Consider the following 21,059-nt stretch of genomic DNA (forward strand, 5'->3'; position numbering starts at 1 on the left):
CCTACAGATCTTATTTTGAGGAAGGCATTACTGCTAACAGGTCACAAAACAAATTCTTGCTTAAGCTATTTGTACATTAAGTATACTCTAGGCCTTTAAGAAGAAATCATACTTTGAAATAAAAATGTAACTATTTTCCCATGTCATTCAACACAAGAGCTTTTGTATCAAAATATTGGTATTCTATCAAAAGATGTCTTGACCAGATGCTTGCCTTTGTCAGCTGACACTTCATTCCCTTTCTGAGACAATTAATTTCTTAATGATCATGCTCTATACTACTATACAGGAAACAGAAGTTCATTTCCTATTCCTGATCTCAGAGAACAAGAGTTGGGAGAAGTCAGTGGAAAAGACATACGGTATAATATATGAGCAATTTAAATATTTCATGTCCATTTTATTGAATGTATCAGTACCGAAAGCATTAGGAGGCACGCTCCATACATTTAAGTCTCACCATCTCTGTGCACTGATGCCACAGTTAGTGGAATTAAATTAATTAGTTTTAGTTTATTTCTTGATATTTCACCATTCTTTAGAATGAGTAAGATCTGAATTTAAGTAGCACATGGCATCATCATCATCAACCACCATGGGCTCAGCACCCGTTGGCATCTGATACCTCTCTCACTATTTACTTCCATGTTTCCCTGTCCAGTGCAGAGTGGCTTAGCTTCTGTAGACTAGCTCTGCGGCAAACTACTATATCATCTACTCATTCTCTGTGGGCTCTGTCTCTCCTATTCGAACCATCCATTATGCTGAATAACATGGTCTTGACTTTTTGCTCATTCATTCTGCAGATATACCCGAATAGCTGTAACTTCCCTTGTATAAACTTCTGCAGCAGGTTCTATTTCAGCTGTATCTTACTATATAATTCCTCAGTGGTGACCTTCTACATCCATCTTATTCTCAGGATCTTTCTATAACAACTCCTCTCAAATGCCAACATCCTTCTCTTCAAATCTTTCATTATCACCCATGTCTCATCCATACAACATGCTGCTGAGCGCACACATTTTCTAGACGTTCAGCTTCATTCCTAAGCTAATCGCTTTGCTTTTCCAGATCTTATCCAATGCCTTCAAACTCGCTCTTGCTGTTCTAGTCACTATTTCCTTCTTACAACCTAGATCAGATGTCATGTTGCTCCTGAGACAGTGAACTTCTCTACGTTCTCTAGTTTGATCCCATCTACACTGATCTTTCTTCATATTTCCTTATCTCCCAATACCATTATCTTGGTTTTGTTGATGCTCATAATTAGTCCATATCACTTCCCTTCCTCACTTAGCACCTGCACCATTCTCGCTAGCTTCTCTTCATCTTCCTTGATGGAAACTGTATCATCTGCAAGTCTCAGGTTGTTAACTCTCATCCCGTGCACCAATCTCTTCTACCTCCTTCCTTGATCTTGTCCACCGCACTCTCTAGGCAGGTGATGAAGATACTTGGCGACATTGGATCTCCTTGTCTTGTACCTCTAGTCATTCTAAACCAACTTCCCAACTCTCCACAGATTCTCACTACTGCCTCTGCATTGTTGTCAAAATCCTTCAATAACCATATCAGTCTATCCACTCCATATGACTCCAACACTGCTCAAGTCACTATACTGTCAAATGACTTTCTGAAAATCAACAAAGCAATTGTAGATGTTCTTTTTCCACTATCAATCTTAGTGCCAATATCTGCTGTACAGTACTTCTATCTTTCCTGAATTCTGCTTGCTCATCGGCTAGATACTCTTCTATTTGCAATCTCAGTCTCTATCAGTGTCATCAGCACCTTGCCTAGACGACTTGTTAGGGTAATCATTCTGTAGTTCTTCACTCCAATATGCTTCCTTTCTTGTGTATTGTTATTAGCATGGCTCTTGTCCATTCTTTAGGTGCCTTTCATTCTTTCCATGCTATACTATATAGTTGGCCTACTGATGGCGAAATATATTCATGCCATCCTGTTCCTCAGCACTATATGCTAAACATTCCTGATGCACTGAAAAGCTTTAAAAAATAAAGCTGATATTAAGTTGCAAAAAATGAAAAGCAAGTTTTCATTTTAAAATTACCCAGTCTTTTACCTTAAAGCATGATGCTCGATACAGTAGTTGCACAACATGACCAATGCTTGTTTTTGATGCCTGAGGAAATCTTGGTTCTAGCCTTTGCACAACAAAAAGTACCAAAACTTTTCTTGAGAGTGCAGAGCCATCTTCAAGTGCAAGTAACACAAGTTTCAAAGCTTCTTCTTGCATAGCTTTAAAGAAATGTTAAAAGAAAAAAAACGTAAGAAAAGCAAAACTGTCACATATTAACATTGTACACAGGAACATTTAATTTGAGAGGTCTTATCAATGTCTTAGGTATCTTAGTCTAACAAACAACCACGGCAAAATATATAGAACCCTTCAGATCCTTAAATATATGCTTTATATCCATTGATATTAGCATCCATGGATTTGGATAGTCACAGCTCATTTTTGAGGATATGGATGTGGATAATAAATGTGTATCTAAAACCGATCAAATTTGCAGATATCCACTTTATATCCATGGGCATCTGCAACTACGGATGTGGAGACAGCCATGGACCATTTTTGCAGATGTGGATACTGATTTTGTAACCACATAGGCTCTTAAAACTAGTGAAAATTTGCCCCATTTTAAGAAATCTGTTAGTTCAGATATGAAACAATAAAAAGAAATGCTTGAAATGCAGTACTGGTTCTAGTTAAAAGGTGACAATGATTCAGGGCTCCTTGTTTTCAATAATATTGGCACCCTTTAACTTCTGATTTTACACTGCACAGTCTCAGCACTCAGCCTTTGCCATTTCATATAGCTTGTCAATTTTATATTAGGAAGCTGCATGAAATCTAGTGGTAGAAATGGCTTAGGAGTGTTACCACTACCCATCAGAATTATAAGTTGACAGCACTGCCATCTTAAACAGAATCTTCTGATGAACCTGCACTCAATTTGGTATCAATGTACTGGTTTATATCAGAGTCCAAAGCCTAAATTAACTTCTTGTAGCCCAGTATTATCATGCCACCTGGGCTGGTGGTTTTGAACTCTGTGGCGTAAAGTACAGACACAACCATAAAAATTTAAGTGAGAAACCTTGTGCCTATGCTTTCATAGCACTCAGAACCATAAACATGCAAAACAACACCACCGGGCTACAGGCAGTAAGGAAACTGTACCTATAATAGGCTGAAATTTGGGGAACATTTCCCTGCAGTATTTAGGGACTGACCATAAAGCCCTTTCCCCACCATAGCTGTTTCCCATATGCCTGTAACAGAAGAGCAATGGCAATACTCCCAAGGAACATTCTTCCTGATAAGAAAAAGAACAGCCAGATCCATTGTGCAGGAGACCTACCTGGCCCTAGGAACTGGCATCCTCGTGCCCTAACAGCAGCCCAGAGATTGGCAGACAGTTGCTGAGGGTTCTGGTGCTGTAAAATCAGTTCTGTTACAGTTCTCTCACCAAGCGAGCGTGCTGCCCGCATGGCTCTAACACGACCCTCCTCCTCCACCAGCTGACAGTTCACCAGTGTCACCAGTTTCCTTTGCATTGGACGGCTCAGCGCACTCTGATTCAAACTAGCAACTCCTTTAAAGAAAAAGGTTAAGAGTCAACTAAGTCTGTTAGTAAGACAGACTAATCAACTAAATGAAAAGCAAACAACCTTTTCTAGTATGGGCATAAGTCACAGACCTCTGCCAGACCCCACCAAGAACGCTTTTACCCAAACAGGTCACTCACCATCAACAGTAATCCAACACCACTGACCCTTGTTGAAGTACCTCCCTCAGTCTCCCCCCCATTTCTTACCAAGATCTGTATTAAACTGATCTGTTTTTAGTGTCATGTTGGATAACACCAAGCCATTTTTAGATTTTATCTAGGATACCTGCCTCAGTTTTGGAGGGTATAGAACTGTGGGCAGCTTTCAACATGTACTACAGAACATTCTTCAGTTCCTTGCAGGCCACCATAAACGTTTAATGGCACAGATCTGTTTCAATCCACTCCTTGCTATTGTAATTAAAGACTCGTAGCTGATTAATAAAGGAATTTAAATTAAAATCTTACATCTAATGTCAAACCAAACCACCCTGTATAGCCTGAAGACAATAGGGGCTCCTTTTTCCTACGCCAATGTGGGATCTGAGAATACTATTAAATAAAAGTTGCTTGTTAGTTACCCTCTAAAACAAAACCAATACAGCTGCTAGACTTATTTACAAAGCACCATATATATGCATGTTAAAAAAAAATAAAAGGAAAGTTATCAGAAAAAAATCTCACATCACAGCCCGAAACCAAATAGCACTGAAAACATACTCGTGTGTCTGACACACGAAGAATTGGAGAGTTTTAAGACTACTTACCTTTTCCTCCACTTAATGGCTTTAAGTAGAGTGCCAAATCCTCAACACATTTCTTTGCTACCTCATAGTGCTTGTTCTCTCCTAGGTTACTTAACTTCACTGTCTGATGATCTGGTACCTACAAAAATTGCAAAGGAAAGAAAAGGAGGTTGCAGCTAACGTCCATAAACTTTTACATGATCTGCCTTACTCACCTTATCATGGTAGACGTCTCATTGTTACTAACACCATAGGTGTATATTGCACAAAAAATAAAATGCAGATGTCGAACCTAAGGTAATCAGCAAGGGACTATAAAGGATGACATTTATGGGCTGTGTCTACACTAGCTTCCAACTCCGAAGGGAGCACGGTAAGTAGGGTGTCCAGAGATTGTTAATGAAAGGCTGTGGTGTATATGCAGCACTTCATTAACCTAATTCTCACCTGTGGCAACTCTGAAGTGCCGGCTTGCGTGTAGCCATGGCTAACCCACGGATACTTCGAAGTAGCCCGAGCACTTCACAGAACCCGTGGTTTGGCCGCGCCTACATGCAAGCTGGCACTTTGAAGTTGAACACTTGGAAGTTGCTGTGGGGGAGAATTAGCTTAATGAAGTGCTGCGGTGCATATACAGCACTTCATTAATAATCTCCCAACACCCTACTTACCATGCTCCCTTCAAAGTTGTGAGCTCGCGTAGACAGTCACGGTGACTAAAGATTGCAATGTTATGATATTTTTACAGCACATTTCTTGTAGTGCTTTTGGGCTGACATACTAAAATTTGGAGATTAATGAGGAAAACAGGAAAGGAGAGGTCTGTGACAGAAGACCAGCTGAGAGAACTATCCTCTGAAGGGTTGAGAGATGAGTGTAAAGTGCATGGCACAGAGGGTCTGGGAAGGTGTTCACTGTATAGGGAGATATGAGATGTGCAGAACTGCTTGTAGGAGTTGACCAAGGAAGTGATCAGGTGCAATTAACTGGCCAAAAGAAGTACACATTAAAAGGTGAGCAAGGAAAAATTAGAGATAGAAATGTAGCGTGCTCTGCAGTCCTTGGAGGGAGGAATAATGATTCTAAATTCAGTGCATGACTCACTGGGGACACATTCTGGTCAGTGTGGCAGAAAACAAAAAAGTGATTTTAGTTAAAATGTACTGAACAAACTAAGGTACACTGTGAGAAGTGAGGCAGTCAGAGGAAGAGAAGGTTGCAACACTTTAACAGCAATAGAGAATGATATATATATGACGCTGCAAAGGAAAAACATATTAGTATGTGACATTACGGCTCGGTCTACACTTGGTCCGAACTTCGAAGGGGGTATGTTAATCATGGTGAAGGAGGATTACTAATGAAGTGTTGCAGTGAATACGCACGCTTGGTTAGGCTAATTCTCCCCCGCGGCAACTTCAAAGTGTCAAACTTCGAAGTCCTGGCATCCACACAGTCGCAGGCATTTTGAACTGCCCACGCTACTTCAAAGTGTCTCTACTACTCAATGAGTAAAATACAGGGGTAAAGGCACTTTGAACTAGCATGGGCACTTCAAAATGCCCATGGCTACGTGCATGCCAGTACTTCGAAGTTTGACACTTTAAAGTTACCGCAGGGGAGAATTAGCCTAATGAAGTGCTGCATATTCACCGCAGTACTTCATTAGTAATCTCCCATCACCCTGATTAACATACCCCTTTCAAAGTTGGGGACAAGTGTAGACAAGCCCTGTGTTCCATAACATACACAATTTTCAATATACTCATTGTTGTCACATCTGTCTGGTAACAGAGAGGTAACTGTGTTTGTCTGTATCTTAACAAAACAAAAAAGCAGTCATGTAGCACTTTTAAGACTAACAAAATAATATATTAGGCGATGAGCTTTTGTGGAGCAGACACACCTCTTCAGATCTGGAAATGGTGCTGTACTGGAAATCTGTCTGGATAACAAATTAAAATAAACAAAGTACTAAGCAGCCCACAATAAAACACACCCTCTCTAGTAGCACCCGAATTCTTTTTAAATAACTTGAAAAAAGGTAAAAAACCTCTTTGAGCACACATGTGAAAGGCTGCAAGAGAGACAGAGTGTTCCTTTACAAGTTTCCTGAAGTGTGATGCTGATTTTAAGAACATTCCTGATCCACCAATGAGGCACTGATGGTAAAAATTTCTAATCAAATAACTTGATATTCTCTCTCAAAGTGCAACCTACACACCATCATCTAGTAACAGAGAGGAAGCTGTGCTAGTCTATACACTATCAAAACAAAAAGCAGTCAAGCAGCACTTTAAAGACTAGCAAAATAGTTTATTAGGTGAGCTTTCGTGGGACAGACCCACTTCTTCAGGCCATAGCCAGACCAGAACAGACTCAGTATTGTTTTAGTTGTGACTAGGAACAGCTGTCTGGTAACCTGGTTCCCTAATGAGATTATTTTTGTAGCACGCACAGGCTCCCTCAGATGCTAGAAAACATCTGATACTTTCCTGGATTGGAACAGTGAGGACGCATTCCTGCTACAATGGTAACATGCAAATGATAATGCTGGGAAAAAGTAAAGAGCTCCTCAACTCTTACCTGGGCTCCAACTAACTGGAGAAGTGCAAAGTTTACAGGAAGCACATCAATGTCTGTGTTGATGGTAGTCTGGTCGAAAGGACATGCTTTGCGATGAAGCTTGTTCAAGCAGGTCTTACAGACGGTGTGTGAGCAACCTAAGCTGATGGGCTTGTGCACGTTCTCATCAAACTCATTGTAGCAGATTGGACAGGACAGAAACTCTGTCCACTGAGCAGCCTGCACAGGCATTGTGGAAGTCAGATTCTTATTTAGCAGACTAGCAGACCATTATTTCACTGTTCTGTATTTTGGCAGCTGTAAATCAAAAAAAAAAAAAAACAGTGGATGTAGTGTTTCCACATAACATTTTGCAGTCATTTACATTTAGTTTTTAATTTAAAAACACCAAGATTTTAACAACTTATGAAATAAAAAAAACCTCACGCTGAAATCCCCACATAATGACTCGAGACCCCATTATCGTTGTCTATATGAACTGTTCAATAATCCAATCACATTCTGCCAGCTAGTCTACACTAATCCAGGTTGTGAGCCTATCTTCAGTAAATGTCATCAGTGTTCCGTGTATTTTCATGAGATTAAAAGAAAACACTTCATGGAAAAAGCATGTTTGGCATATAAAAGCCAGAAGCTCAGATACAAATCAAATTCACAGTTTTAAAAAACTAAGAACGCTCCCTAATAATGGAAGAATGGTGGGAAGTTAAAGAATGATTATATTTGTTTTACTAACATATGGCATGGAGTACGTGATCACGGACGTTTTATTCTAACTATCTTGCTGCTCAAATTTAAACAAGTGCCGGCAAAAACACATCTTTACATAAACAGAATCCATTGTATACTTAAATTTTTTGGTTTTAAAAGTGAAAAATATTCATTGCTGCAATGGAAGAATAATTCTATGCTCATACCCCACCCTTACAACACCCCATCACACTGGTTCCAGGGACATACATTTCTCTATTTGCGTTCCACACACTTACTACATCATATTCATAACAGGCAAACTCCACGTACGTAATCTGTGGCAGAAAGATGTCTGCTGTACTGGATATCCGGGTATCTGGGGCAATTATACAGCTGATACTTTGTTCACACAATTGCTTGCAGAGCATAGCACTGTAGCTGGTTCCACAACAAGTAAAGGTACAAATATAGAGACCAAATTACAACATGGAAAATGTCACCAAAACTCCATCTAGATCCAACAAGCAACAACTTCAGCTTATTATTAGCAGGTCTTTCCTTTGCAATATCTCTCTTTGTGCAGAGGTTCCACGTAAATCCTGTGTAAAAATATGTTTGAAGGGAAAAGGGAAAATTTACTCATTTATTCTAAGACATATCCTATCAATAAAAAGCAAACTCAAATATTTAAAGGCTACTCAAGCGATGAACTTTAGCTATAATTTAAATTCAAGACTTCAACAGTGCCACTATCAAACTGGTTGGTGCTTGTAATGGTTAAAGCTAAACAGACTCACCCATAACTACTCTGCAACAATATACCTGCCAGCTCTGATGTTGTCAAAACCCTAGAAACCAGATGGCTTGCGTAAGTGCTATTAATTAACCTGTCCAATTAGCATTTTTCTTTTTAAAAATTCAGAGGAACTCACATTACTCCTACATGGTTATATTTATAAACAGTTAAGGGCTTAATACTATCTTTTATTTTCCAAAAGTGAAAACAACATTATTGTTCTGAGGAAACCAATGGCTCCTCAGTCCCATTTGAATTCAACAGCTTTTCATTTTGAATCAATTGTTGGTTCTTTCACAGTTGTGAGTGAGGTGAATATATGCTGAACCACTAAAATACCTATTAGACCACTGCAAAACATGTGAAAAGTGATGTATTTTATTTTAATTATGACCATCTGTTTAAAAATTCTATTTAGCATCGAGCATCCAATTTGCCCTTTAAGCAACAGGATACTTGTACAAGATGTTCTTATCTCAATAAGATTCTCAACATAATTTAGGAATTTCTTTTCTCTCTTTTTTTTTTAAATAAAATGTAAGACAATGCAAGAATTACACTTTGAGCTGATTCCACTGATACCAAATGTGGATTCAGTATCTTCAGTACGAAATAAGCAGTCACACACAGGGAGGTATGTTTTTAAGCCTACTACAAAACATACACTTTACTGGGAAGGGACACAGACTTTAATAGGTAAAATATTTGCATACCTTTAGGGTTATTATTGATATATGCATCTTCAGACATGGACACTCCGAAGTAAGAGTGAACAAAATTCTAAAAACATCCAGATTTCCCTGTGAATTTAAATGTGTGACAGCATTTAATCCACCTCAAACCTTGAATATCCAGTGATCGGCAAACTGCATGCTCCTCTAAGGGCTAGTCTACACTAAAAACATTGGTACAGCTATGCTGCTATAATGCAGCTGCACTGCTTTAGTGCTGAAGTGCAGACACTATGCTAATGGAAGAGAACTCACCATTAGTATAGTTACTTTCAGATTTCTTGTCAGTGTGGTATCTAAGCAATAGCTAAGACTTTTTTTTTTTTAAATTTAGTTTAGTTTTTAGAGTAAATAAAGTGACCTACCAAAAATCACTTTGACAAGAACTGTTACCTATAAGAATCTAGTCTCTTTTAAAGGGATAAATTGCAAGTATTTCAGATGCTACTGTTGCCCTGATCTTCCTACATAAAAAACCCACCAACACAATATAGAAAATGACTAGGCACAAAGTGCTGCCCAACACACAAAATATAAACAAGAGGTTTCTTTTATTTTTAAACAATAGCAGGTAAAAACGTGATTTTTCAGCTGATGTCTTATCACGTGTAGCACCACAGTTTACTAAACCTGAAGATTTTAGAAGTCTATATATACTGTTTGTATTTCTTATGTAACTATTGATTATCTGGACTAGACTGTCTGCCATGCAAGTTTTACTTTCTACTTCTGCTGCAGTAGCAAAACACTGTTGAGTTTGAGGTTGCAAGGGAACATTTATATTTTCTTTTCAGCCACAAAAAATGTACTTGATTTTGTTTTTTTGAGTCATGAAAAATTCAGGTGTAACTACTTCATGAAATTCTTCCAAACATTAGATTTTTTACAAATGTATAGACTATGGCCACACTAGTGAGTTTTTTTGACAAAACTGCAGTTTTGTTAACAAAGCTCATCACACATCCACACACAAAATGCATTGTCGACAGTCTATCGACAAAACTTGGCACTTCTGCCTACAGCCTTCTGTCTCTCCCAGATGAGGAGGAGTGCCTTTGTTGACACACTGATGACAACAAAGCTGTGTGGATGCTCTGGGGGGCCTTCTGTCAAGAGAGCTTCCAGAACACTGGGCAACCCCATCTGCTGTGCTTCCAGTTGGGCTGTTTTGTCGAGAGAAAGGCTGGACACTCTGGCAACTCTGTTGACAGAGTGGATTGCTCTTTCCATCTGCTTTAATGTACGGCTGCACTCTGTCAACAGACCTTTTGTTGGAAAATTTCTTCCAACAGAAACGTCTGTTGACACATACTTCTAGTGTAGCCATAGCCATAATTTGTGAAGCTGATTCACAGGGTAGCTGTATGCTATATGGGGCTCATGTTTTAGCATGCTTTCTGGATCTTATAACCTTCCTTATGGATTTAATTCAAAATCCCCGGAATCAATTAACTTAAGAGTTTTTGATTCAGCCCAATTTTTAGTACTATTAAGAAATCTGAAATATTAATGACTGAGTGCACTGGGCATTAAAAAAATACAATATGGGTTAATGCTAATATAAAACAATCTTACTATGATTTAAAACATGCTACTGAGGTGGAGGCATTCTTTACATAATAGTTGCAGACAATATGGGATTTTAAAAAGAACAAATTTCAAGGCATCCAATGCAATTTTCCATTTGTACAAGTAGATCACTCCCTTGGTTTGGACTATAGCGAATAGGTTTATCAAACCTTCCTTCTGAAGTTACTTGAAACTGAAAACTTCTCATCTATCTGAGTAACTTATTGGCCACGTTATCAAATTATTCAGATTAAATTACTTCCAAAATAGACTTTAGTCTCCATTTATTACATTAACCACCACCACATACAGCCCTAAGACATTGGGTTCATATCAAAGGCCCAGTAAATCAGCAGTCCCAATAATAGTTTTGCACCTTTTAGCTCTGACTCAAAATGAAAATAAATCCCCTTTAGATAGTACAGACTTGTTTCTGCATATCACGTAATGTCCATCACATTTAAATCTTCTGAAAAACATAAGTTTAAACATAAAGAGAGGTGTCCAATGACCATTACAAGGCAATATTTCAAGATACTGTTCTGATCTCTGTTTTGTTTTTTTTTTTAAATTGAGAACCTGAATTTGTCTCTGGAGAAAGCAGAAGAAACATTTGTTTTATTTAAGAAACATTGCATCAATGTTCCACAATTTGAAATAGATCAAAACAACAAGCTGCTATTTTCATTGCTCCCCATATCACAGACATGAGGAAATCGTTTTTAAAAACACAGCTGAGTCTTGCTTTCTCCCCAATGTAACACTTTTCCTGAGTTTAATTACTTGCATTTCTATAGTGATCACAATAACTTACTATAAATTTGTCTGCTTAGACTTTAGCCTCTGCCAAACACCCATAGGAAGATTTGGAAACTACAAACACTTATTTCTATATCACACAGAACTTTAAAGACACATTTTTCTAAGACTACTTGTTGAAATATAACTATAGTATGCAATGCATTCATTTAAAAATACCATCAGAACACAAGGTTTATTGTTGCTCAGTGACTAGATAAATATTACTGTTCACATGTAATGCTCTTGTTTATTTTCTAAATGACAGAGCAATAGTTATCCCAGGAGGTCAATCAAGATGTTCTATTTCCTGTTCCAGCATCCACCAATAACAGCTATTTTGTATATTAAGATGTCCCAGAGTTAAACATGTGTTCTCAGGAGAGGAGTTGTGGTGTACCAAAGCAGAATTTTTCCTCTCCAAAAGCCTGATGAAAATTCATCTCCCATAGTTCTAAAAAGTCAGGCAAGTAAAATGGCAAAAATGTTGAGACCAAAACCAGTGGCTTAGTCTACACATGAAAAATGCATGTTTGTTCATTCAAAAGGTGTAGTTTTTAACAGTTATTTTTCAGAGTACATCTACTCTTAAAAAGGTGTTCTATATATAGAGAGAGACACATCTCATAGAACTGGAAGGGACCTCAGGAAGTCATTGAGTACAGTACCCTGCCTTCTTGGCAGGACCATGCACCATCCCTGACACATTTTTTTTTAATCCATTTGCCCCAGACCCTTAAATGGCCTCCTCAAGGATTGAACTCACAACCCAAGGGTTGGGGAAGCAATGCTCAAACCACTGAGCTCTCCCTCCCCCTTATATAAAGGATTAAACAAAAGACCAAGGATCATGTGGGTAAAGTTCTTTCTGCGTTTATCCCAAACCATCCCTCACACACCTCAATTGTGCCTTTTAAACCATCATATTTACAAGCGAACAATCCACACACTAACAATTTCACAGTAACTTTTTGGGAAGGAGTCAGTACTTTCCTGAAGACTGACTTTCATGAAAGGAGAGGAATTATGTGAGTAGTATCAACACAGTTTTTTTTTTTTTTTTAAAAAGAGTGAGACCAAAGAGTAAAACTCATATCAGGATTCGTATTCAATGAAATCTGCCACCCAACAAAAAAAACAAACATGGGTACTATTCATATTCAGTTATATAATAACAATTAAGATTTTTATGCAGTAAGCTACATTTGATTTATACCCAAATAACTGATTTTCCAGACCGCATATGAGATATAAATATTTACATCTTCTGCGAAAATCAGCCATCAGAAAAGACCAACACTCAAGAGCAAATAAGATTACACTTTAAGCAACCTCTTATATAGACATTAAGTTGACAAAATCTTGTTTTTGCATGAATCTTTACTCTCTCATACAAGACAAAAATGCTAATATTACCACTACTTATTAAAAATCTTCAATTCCTTTTGAAAAATGTATATTGTTTATATTAGATAAGACAGACAGATCTAGGAAAAGCATACTTAATTGCTAATAAGAATTTGATGTTTAACGAAGCAGTACAACAGGCCAGCAATACATTTTAAACTCTGGAAGTCCAAAGTTTTTAAACAAAGGACTGATGGTCAAATAGAGATTTATTTGTGTTAAATAGTTACTGACAATTTCACTAGCATGTTCTCATTTAAAACTCTGTATCACCTTTTTGTCCAATTAATTATAATTAATGGCAAGAACACAGGTTTATTTTTCTAACCAGGATAAAATTGGAATAGCCAAAAAATAGCCAAATTATGGTCAGATCCAACTTCTTTACTTACAGAACACATATAGAACAGAAACAAGACATCCGGAGCTTATCAGAATCTTTCCCAATATGCAGCCTATAATGTGCTTTAATGTTAGCTTGCTAAGCATAAACTTCTCATGTAACATCTTTGATACTTCCCACTACATCAATATTTCTACCACTAAACCATGTTGCTGTCATTCTCTAAACGCTTTCTTGATTCTTGCACTTAAAATTCCTCATTTTTCCTCCAGGAAAAGATGATGCAAGGTAAGTTTACCTACTCAGCACCCTGCATGAAGCATGACTACAAAGAGCCAACCCCAGGGCTTTGTCTACTATTTTTCTTCAAGTTTCCCCACTGGAGCAGTTCCACAAAAGGAACAGAATCATAGGAAATCTGAGTGTGAATGCCCAGGAAATCATATCGACTCCCCACCACCCCGTAAAGTATTAATGCTCATGATGTCTACACCTCCTATGCTACAAGCAGGGTTAGCTGGCACGAGGACTAAAAATTCCATTAGCCAGCATATGATGGTGCTCCCACTGGGGGAGGTGCAACAGCAGACAAGCAGGGAAGAATACTAGTTTACACACAGACTCAGGGAGGTTGGGGGAATATAGCCCGATCCGCGCCTCACGGGCATCCGCGGCCTGAGCTTGCAGGTCCGGCAGCGACAGCTGTTTGACACCGCAGATACCCACCCCTCAGGAAGAGGGCTGACATCTCCAAGCTCACCGCACAAGCTCGCGGCGGGGATTCTCCAACAGCCCGGCGAGAAGCCGAGCCAAAACCAAGCCCCCCGCGGCCGCACACGGAACAATCACCACCCGGCCAGGAAGCTGCCAAGCGCACCCGCCACTAGGCCGGGAGATGGGGGCGGGGTGCCCCGGCGGCCGGGGGAGGACCGCGAGCACGGAGCTGACAGGCCCGCTCCTCCCTGCCTGCTCCGCACGCAGACAGCCCCGCCCCACGAGTGGGGCCCTTCGCCGCGGCAGGGTACCTGGGGGGAGGGTGGAGCCGCTGCAGAGCGCCCCGCCTCGCTCCCCTGAGAACACTGCAACGCCAGGCCTCCGACGACAGCACGGCGCCTTCCCTCTCAGCTAGGCCCGGCTCCGGGCTCTCGCTCCGGGCCAGGCGCCGCCCACCCACCGGCCCTACCTGCGACGCGCGGCCGGGCCGGCAGCAGGGGGCGGCACCGGCCTCTCACACTCCATGGGGCGGGCAGCCCGGAGCGACCCGGCAGAGGCTGCAGCGGGGGCTTCGGCGGCGCCTCCTCATCGCGGTGACAGCCGAGAGCCCAGCCCCTCTGCCCCACTACTCTCGCGAGACGTGGCTGGGTCACGTGAGAGGGAGCGCACCAGGTGCCGCCCAACTGACGCTTCTCACGTGACAGAGAGTCCGACTCCGGTTGGGGGAAGAGGCGGACCCAGTGCATTCTGGGAGGCGAGCAGCCGGGGATTGAGGAACCATAGAAATGATAGAACAGACAAGCCCCGGCTCTCTAGCCCGAGGGTTGGAGCGCCATAGAGAGGCGAGGTGGGAGAGACTGTCAGCCAGGCCCGTTGCTGCAGCCGGCTTGTGGGATGAGTTCTCTCCCTTAGCGCTCAGAGCCAGGGACTCCAGCGGAAGAAAAGGGTTTTCTAGTGGGGCCCTCGGTTTAGGGACCTTGGCTGGTCCTTGCCCCTAGGCTGCAGCCCTGCCTCTGCTTACCCCCTTTCTTATAGTAACACAATTCAGCAGAACAGAAGGTTACAGCTGGAGGACGCACGAAGACTTTGGGTACAAATGCTGCTAGTTGAGCATGTTTGTTTACTGGCCGAGGGCTGTTTTTTCCGCTGGTACAATGAAGAAAAGCTGAAGGCGGGGGGTGGGGGAAACTCCAAGCCTGCTTTCTCTCTTCCCAGAAAAGACAGACTTTTTGCACTTAAGGACGAACAGGTCGACAGGGCAGTTAATGTGTTAGTTGTAACATAAACCAGAGACATAACCTCATTTTTTGCTACATGGTTGCAGCTATGTTTAAGTAGGTGTTTACCAGCTTTAAAGATTTATAATAAAGGTTGACAACCCTTTGTTCAGACTGTCTAAGTTCTGCATCCTTTGCTCAGAGAAACCGTTTATCTTTCAGAGTACCATAGAAAATGATTGTTACATATATATATATATATATATAATGGTAATATGGTTCCCAACATGCACAGCAGTTGCAAGCATGCTTAGAATACCAAGACACAAATAGTTTTTGAAGTGGCAGTTTTTCAACAATATTAAATACTTAAAGATAGTTTCAGACTCTCATGCATGCTATGAAATTTGTGTGTATATACGATGTCTCTTATTTCCATCCCATTGTATTTAGGTTATAGAACAACTCGTTACATTTAAAAAAATGGTAGAAGGGGATGAGTATGCCTGAGTCTGAGTTTCTCTTATAACAAAATATATCAAGTATTAAATTCTAGCCCCCAAAGAGGTAAGCCAATAATACAGAGTATGTTTTGGGAAATCAGGCATGCATTTAATGTTACAGTAACAAAATAAGCCAGATACAAAACCAAAAGCGAAGCCTATGCTTTTTTTTTTTTTAAACTGTTTGAGGGGCCAGCACACTCATCACTACATGCAAGGTAAACAAGACTGCAAGAACAACTGTAGTCAAAGAATAGAAACTAATAAAGTGCCATAAAAAGCAATTATCACTATTGTCCAACATTTAAATTTAAAACAAAAAAAAAACCTCACAAAATTCATTCTGCATCTGTATTCAGCAAAAAAAGGAAACAAAGCCCAAACTCTTAGTTTGACAAATGAAATCATTATTGTTATATTAAGAATGCCAGAACAATGTTATCCAAATTATATATACATTGGGAAAGATCAAAAAGATGACAGATGTCTTATATTTACAGCACTAGAATGGAACTGAGATACTATGTTTCACTTGCCAGTTACACCTTCCTTGGGCATATCAGTTAGGTCCAGTTCCTACAGAGACTTATATACATGCTTAACTTTATAGTGTATAGTCCAATTGACTTCAATAGGACTATTTCACACTATGTAAAATGAACTGAAGCACGTTCTTCAGTTTTTGTAGGCTTTGGTCATTAGTCTCTCTGTGTCTCAGTACTCCTATCTATTTAGATAGCAAACCCTTTGAGGCAGGAATTCACTCTCATGTCCTATCCTTAGCATAATAGGACCCTGAACTCAGATAAGACTGCTAGGCCAGTGGTTCCCAACCTTTTCAGTCACACAGCACATTTCAATTAGACAAACAGTTCCATGGCACACTCACTTTTTTCAGCTGAATCAATTGCTCATAAATGTCACATTTACTTACATTTATTATGGTTACGGTCTTAGGTTTGCAACATGGTAGTGCATACAACAAGGATCAAATGAAAACAACAAGAAGTCCTGTGGCACCTTATAGGCCAACAGATATTTTGGAGCATAAGCTTTCATCGGCAAAGACTTGCTTTGTCAGAAGGATCAAATGGTGTGTTGACTAATTGAGTAACCGCTGAAATTGAGTAACCGCTGAAATGTTCAATTATTTGTGGGGTAGGGACGTGGCTCCAGAGAGCAAGCTTCCCTTCCTGTACACCCTGCTGGAGCCAGGACATGGCATTTAAATTGCATCCCATCTCTAATAGGTTCCTGTGCTGCCTTCCTCCCCACTTGCCCCAGTAGGGGGAGGGAGCAGACTTTAGGCTAAAAGCAGCATTTCAGCTACCTCCTGGTGTGGACAGGCTCCTTGCAGCAGTTCTGCAAAGACTCACCACCAGGAAAAACTGATGAAATTTACTGGCACACTTGGACAGTTCTCACAGCACAGCAGTGTGCCCTGGCACACTGGTTGAAAACCACTGCTCTAGGCATTATAATAGTAGATAATAATAAATATAATAAATCAGTTATTTAAAGCTTAATTCTAATTATCAAGTCAAGAACCTACTAGAAATCCATCCAGAAACAAAGATAAAACTGCCAGTATATTAAAGGTCCCAAACCTGAGTTTCTAGTAGCGAGAACAGTCATCATACAAGTACAGTTGAACATTGCTGTTACAGATGAATAACAGGAAGTTATGCAGTATATATTGTGCACATAAACACCATCTAATAGGCTGGTGAGTGAAACCCAGAACAGTGGCTTTTGTACTACAAGATATACTGGAAATTAACTAAAAATATTGCTCTGCAACTGACAAATCTGTTTAGAAATATATCCTTAAGGAGTATAAATACATAGCAACACTGCTGTTTTTGCTAATTCAAGATAATTTAGAATAAATGCATTATTCCACTCCAATATCTGCATATATTCTTTATTTATACTACATTAAATGGAAGAAACACATATGCCACTCAAGGACAGGCACAAGATAAAGAATTTGAGTTACAGGACACACTGATGCTTGCAAGTAAAGTCATTAAGTGCAACACATCCACTAGTGTTTTACAGTATCATACATTTACAGACCCATGAGTCTTCCATGTCTAAACTGTTCCTTATACAGAAAGGATGATTTTCAAATAGATATAGATTCCTAATACATGACAGCAAATAGCTCAGATTTTCACAGCAGCAGTACACATCCGAGATTTACAAAACTAAGATGAACATAAAATACAATTATAAGACAAAGAACTAATTAAGGGTTGGATACTAAAAGAAGAGTACAAACAGTTTGTAACAGTGAGAAAAATACTGTCAATCCTTTAATATGAATGATGAGACCCTATTCTCTTAAAAGTGAACTGAATAAGGGGTTTGTTTGATCCTTTAAGGCTCCTCTTTTTGTAACAACTTTAAAAGTTAACTTAAGAGAACTTTCCTGTTCTTATTTTTAGAACTACACACTTGACAATCAAACGATGGAGGTGGTAAACAAAACAAATCTGCGTAGAATGGAACAGTCCCTGACTTCTTTCTGCTAAAAGAGACAAAAATTTGGTGAACCAGGAAGGTGATATCACCATAGTCCAGGGGTCAGTAACCCCAGCACACATGCCAAGAGTGTCATGCGAGATGATTTTCATTCGCACACAAGGCAGGAGCTCCGCCCTGCCCCTCCTTTTCCCTGCAGCTGGAGCTTGCTCAAAGCCATGCTGTGAATAAAAAAGAGACCAGCTAATGCTACCAATCACCATCTAGACACTAAATCTCTGTATCTTAATTTATCACTGACGCTATTGTACGTAGGACTATTAGTGACTTTAAAAACTATCATCAGTACTCGGACAGTATACAGCAGTCAAAAGGTCAAATTTCGACACTCCGCTTGGAAAGGTTGCTGATCCCGCCATCAGCTGAAAATAAACTATCATTCTCAGAGCACTCAATTGAGTGGGAATAGTGAACTTTTGGAATAAGAAATCAATATCTTCTCCCCTGCTCTATGAAAGGTTGGGACAGCAACAGTTCAGGTTTTGGCTTATCATCAGTGGTCCTCCAGATTCTCAGAGTCCTCTAATGTGAGGAGGTAGTGCGAAAGAGAAGCATAAACAGTACTCTTTTAGAAGAAAAATGTTTTATGGAGCTGTCTTGTATTCATATTGTGAGCATCAGTAAAGGAAAACAATTGTTATTCCCCTATTTTGCTGTTTACCTTCAACTAGCAAACACCATCCATACAATTGCACCACTACTAAGTTTCAACATAGTAAACAAAAGTAGATATTTGCACTTGTCTCTGTTAGGGATTTGCGGAAAACATGGCATTTCGCCCCAACAGGGTTTTAAGTAGAGCATGTTTTCACATCTACCCAGAGATCCACTAATCATAGTCTATTTTGATTTGTGTAATAGTATCAAGGTTTGGTCTGTCAACACCACTCCTTCCATGAACTGAAGTCAAGTGCTTTTTAAGAGCAGATTTGTGTTTGAAGTCCATGTCACAACAATGGCATTTGTAAGGTCTGTCCCCACTATGAATATTCAAGTGGTCCTGAAGTGTGCTTTTAGCAGTAAACGTCTTCAAACAAACCATACATTGGAAGGGACGGATGCCCATATGCCCTCGGATATGCCTGTTGAGATTCTTTTTTTGGGTAAATGTTTTCCCACACTGTAAGCATAAGAAGAGTTTGTGCATTTTTAGGTGTCTCAGATAGTTTTCAAGATGGACAAATCCTCTGGGACATTTAGGACACTGGTGCCGCCATGAATAGTCAGACTCCTCCAGACTCTGAAGTCCGCTCATTACACTGGAGGTTCCTTCTGTATTATCACTGACAAAGCCCTGAAAATGGTTTCCAGGTATTTCTGCAATTCTGCTCTCAACAGTAGAATTTATAAGTGAATGTTGGGTTTCTGGAAAATATAAGCTTGTTTTAGAAGAGGTGCAAGGCTGCGAAAAATGATCATTTTCCATGTTGTCTGTGCTCATGGAATCCATTCTGAAGATACAAATTTCATCATCTTTATATCCTATTTCAACCGTGGAAATCTCTGGAGTTTTCATGTCTTTTCTTTCTGATATTAAGCTTTGCATTGCTGGTTGTAAGACATCCTCTTTCTCCTGTTTCACATTATAGTCTAATGTAACAGGGCTATCTTCTGAAATTTCAATTATTTCACAGTCTTTATCTAAACCGTCATCTTTATTTCTCAGCTCAGTATCTGAGGAATGACATTTTTCTGGATTATGATTATGATTCTCCATAGAAGCATCAATTTCTAGATATTTTGACAATGCTTCAGTACATTTCTCTACAATGTGAACCATCTGAAGGTAACTTGCAGCAGTGAGATATTTCAAAAGCTCCTTCTTTTTAACCTCCAGAGCACCAGTATAACAAGACAGTAGTAACTTTCTGCCAACCTCGGCACTCTGCAGTATGGTGATTCGCATCTGTTTTGACTGATTGAGCAAAAACTGATCCCTCATAAATGTGGAACAGGCAGCAAAAATCACCTTATGTCCCTGAAACTCAGTGTCATTGATATATATAGATACATCACAAAATAAATTCTGCTGTCTCAAGAGGTTCATCTTTTGCAACACAGCATCCCCTTGCTGTTCAAACTGGAAATGCAGTACATCAGAGTCAGTAGCCATGTTGACAACCTGTTGAGAAACAAATAGAAACTTTACAATTCAAGCTTTTCAGACTGAATGCAGTTTTTGCTGTCTGTATCATCCCAGCTCACATTTTCTGGATACAATTTCATTACCACAGATTATGACCACACAGCAAACCACTACATGTACCAGTTCCTGAGAAGAGTTTACATACATACAGAGCATGGCTCAAAAGCTGACTAGAGATTAAGTGACCTGGTTTTGGGCTACGTCTAGACAGCTCTATAGAACACTGTCAGCAGGAACCATCCCTACCATTTAAGCCCTTCTCTCAGGATGGTGCCTACACAAGCCCTGGAACACGAGAAACATCAGTCAGGCTTGCCCAGAGATAGAACCCAAAACTACTATGAGCCTTATGTCCCAATGGCACCATCCGAGCTGCGCGACACCCCTCCCCGCGCCCGGCCACCGCTCCATACCGCACTAAGCTTCCTCTCTGACCGAACCCCCGAGCCCCTCCGGCTCCTGCCCCTGCCCCAACTGAAGACGGCTAGAGACACAAGAACCAGAACCAGAACCGGAACCGGAAGCAGACTCTCTCCCCCTGCTCTGATTACCGCCAAGTTCCACGTTCCTCAGCCCAGGACCGGCAGCGGCGCCCCCGCGAGCAAGTCCCACCCACCAC

The 21,059-nt window shown here is 40.1% G+C and overlaps 2 protein-coding genes across 7 annotated transcripts in view; both read right to left on the reverse strand.

Annotated features, from left to right (window-relative positions):
* The window catches only part of RC3H2 (ring finger and CCCH-type domains 2), a 45,239-nt gene extending 30,596 nt beyond the window's left edge, over window positions 1-14,643 (reverse strand). For 2 of the 4 annotated variants that reach the window (XM_075015245.1, XM_075015248.1), the window contains exons 1-6: window positions 14,497-14,643; window positions 8,000-8,268; window positions 6,977-7,273; window positions 4,412-4,529; window positions 3,396-3,629; window positions 2,090-2,265 (exon numbers count right to left, since the gene is read on the reverse strand). In XM_075015245.1, coding sequence (XP_074871346.1) covers window positions 2,090-2,265; window positions 3,396-3,629; window positions 4,412-4,529; window positions 6,977-7,207 — 759 coding nt within the window. In that variant the 5' untranslated portion in view covers window positions 7,208-7,273; window positions 8,000-8,268; window positions 14,497-14,643. Of the gene's footprint in view, window positions 1-2,089; window positions 2,266-3,395; window positions 3,630-4,411; window positions 4,530-6,976; window positions 7,274-7,965; window positions 8,269-14,338; window positions 14,474-14,496 lie in introns of those variants that run through there. The other 2 variants (XM_075015247.1, XM_075015246.1) reach the window with 2 other exon arrangements.
* Window positions 14,644-17,235: 2,592 nt separating this feature from the next.
* Window positions 17,236-21,037, reverse strand: ZBTB6 (zinc finger and BTB domain containing 6). 3 transcript variants are annotated; one of them, XM_075015300.1, is made up of 2 exons: window positions 20,992-21,037; window positions 17,236-20,416 (listed from the first exon to the last, which is right to left on the reverse strand). In XM_075015300.1, exon 2 carries the CDS (start codon window positions 20,405-20,407, stop codon window positions 19,124-19,126), a length of 1,284 nt encoding a protein of 427 aa, XP_074871401.1. In that variant the 5' UTR covers window positions 20,408-20,416; window positions 20,992-21,037; the 3' UTR covers window positions 17,236-19,123. The 3 variants fall into 3 exon arrangements, with proteins under 3 accessions (XP_074871401.1, XP_074871400.1, XP_074871399.1); XM_075015299.1 differs by lacking the exon at window positions 20,992-21,037 and adding an exon at window positions 20,854-20,884; XM_075015298.1 differs by lacking the exon at window positions 20,992-21,037 and adding an exon at window positions 20,500-20,785.
* Window positions 21,038-21,059: the final 22 nt, after the last annotated feature.

This window comes from Carettochelys insculpta, chromosome 21 (assembly GCF_033958435.1).
Source record: "Carettochelys insculpta isolate YL-2023 chromosome 21, ASM3395843v1, whole genome shotgun sequence".
Taxonomy (NCBI): domain Eukaryota; kingdom Metazoa; phylum Chordata; order Testudines; family Carettochelyidae; genus Carettochelys; species Carettochelys insculpta.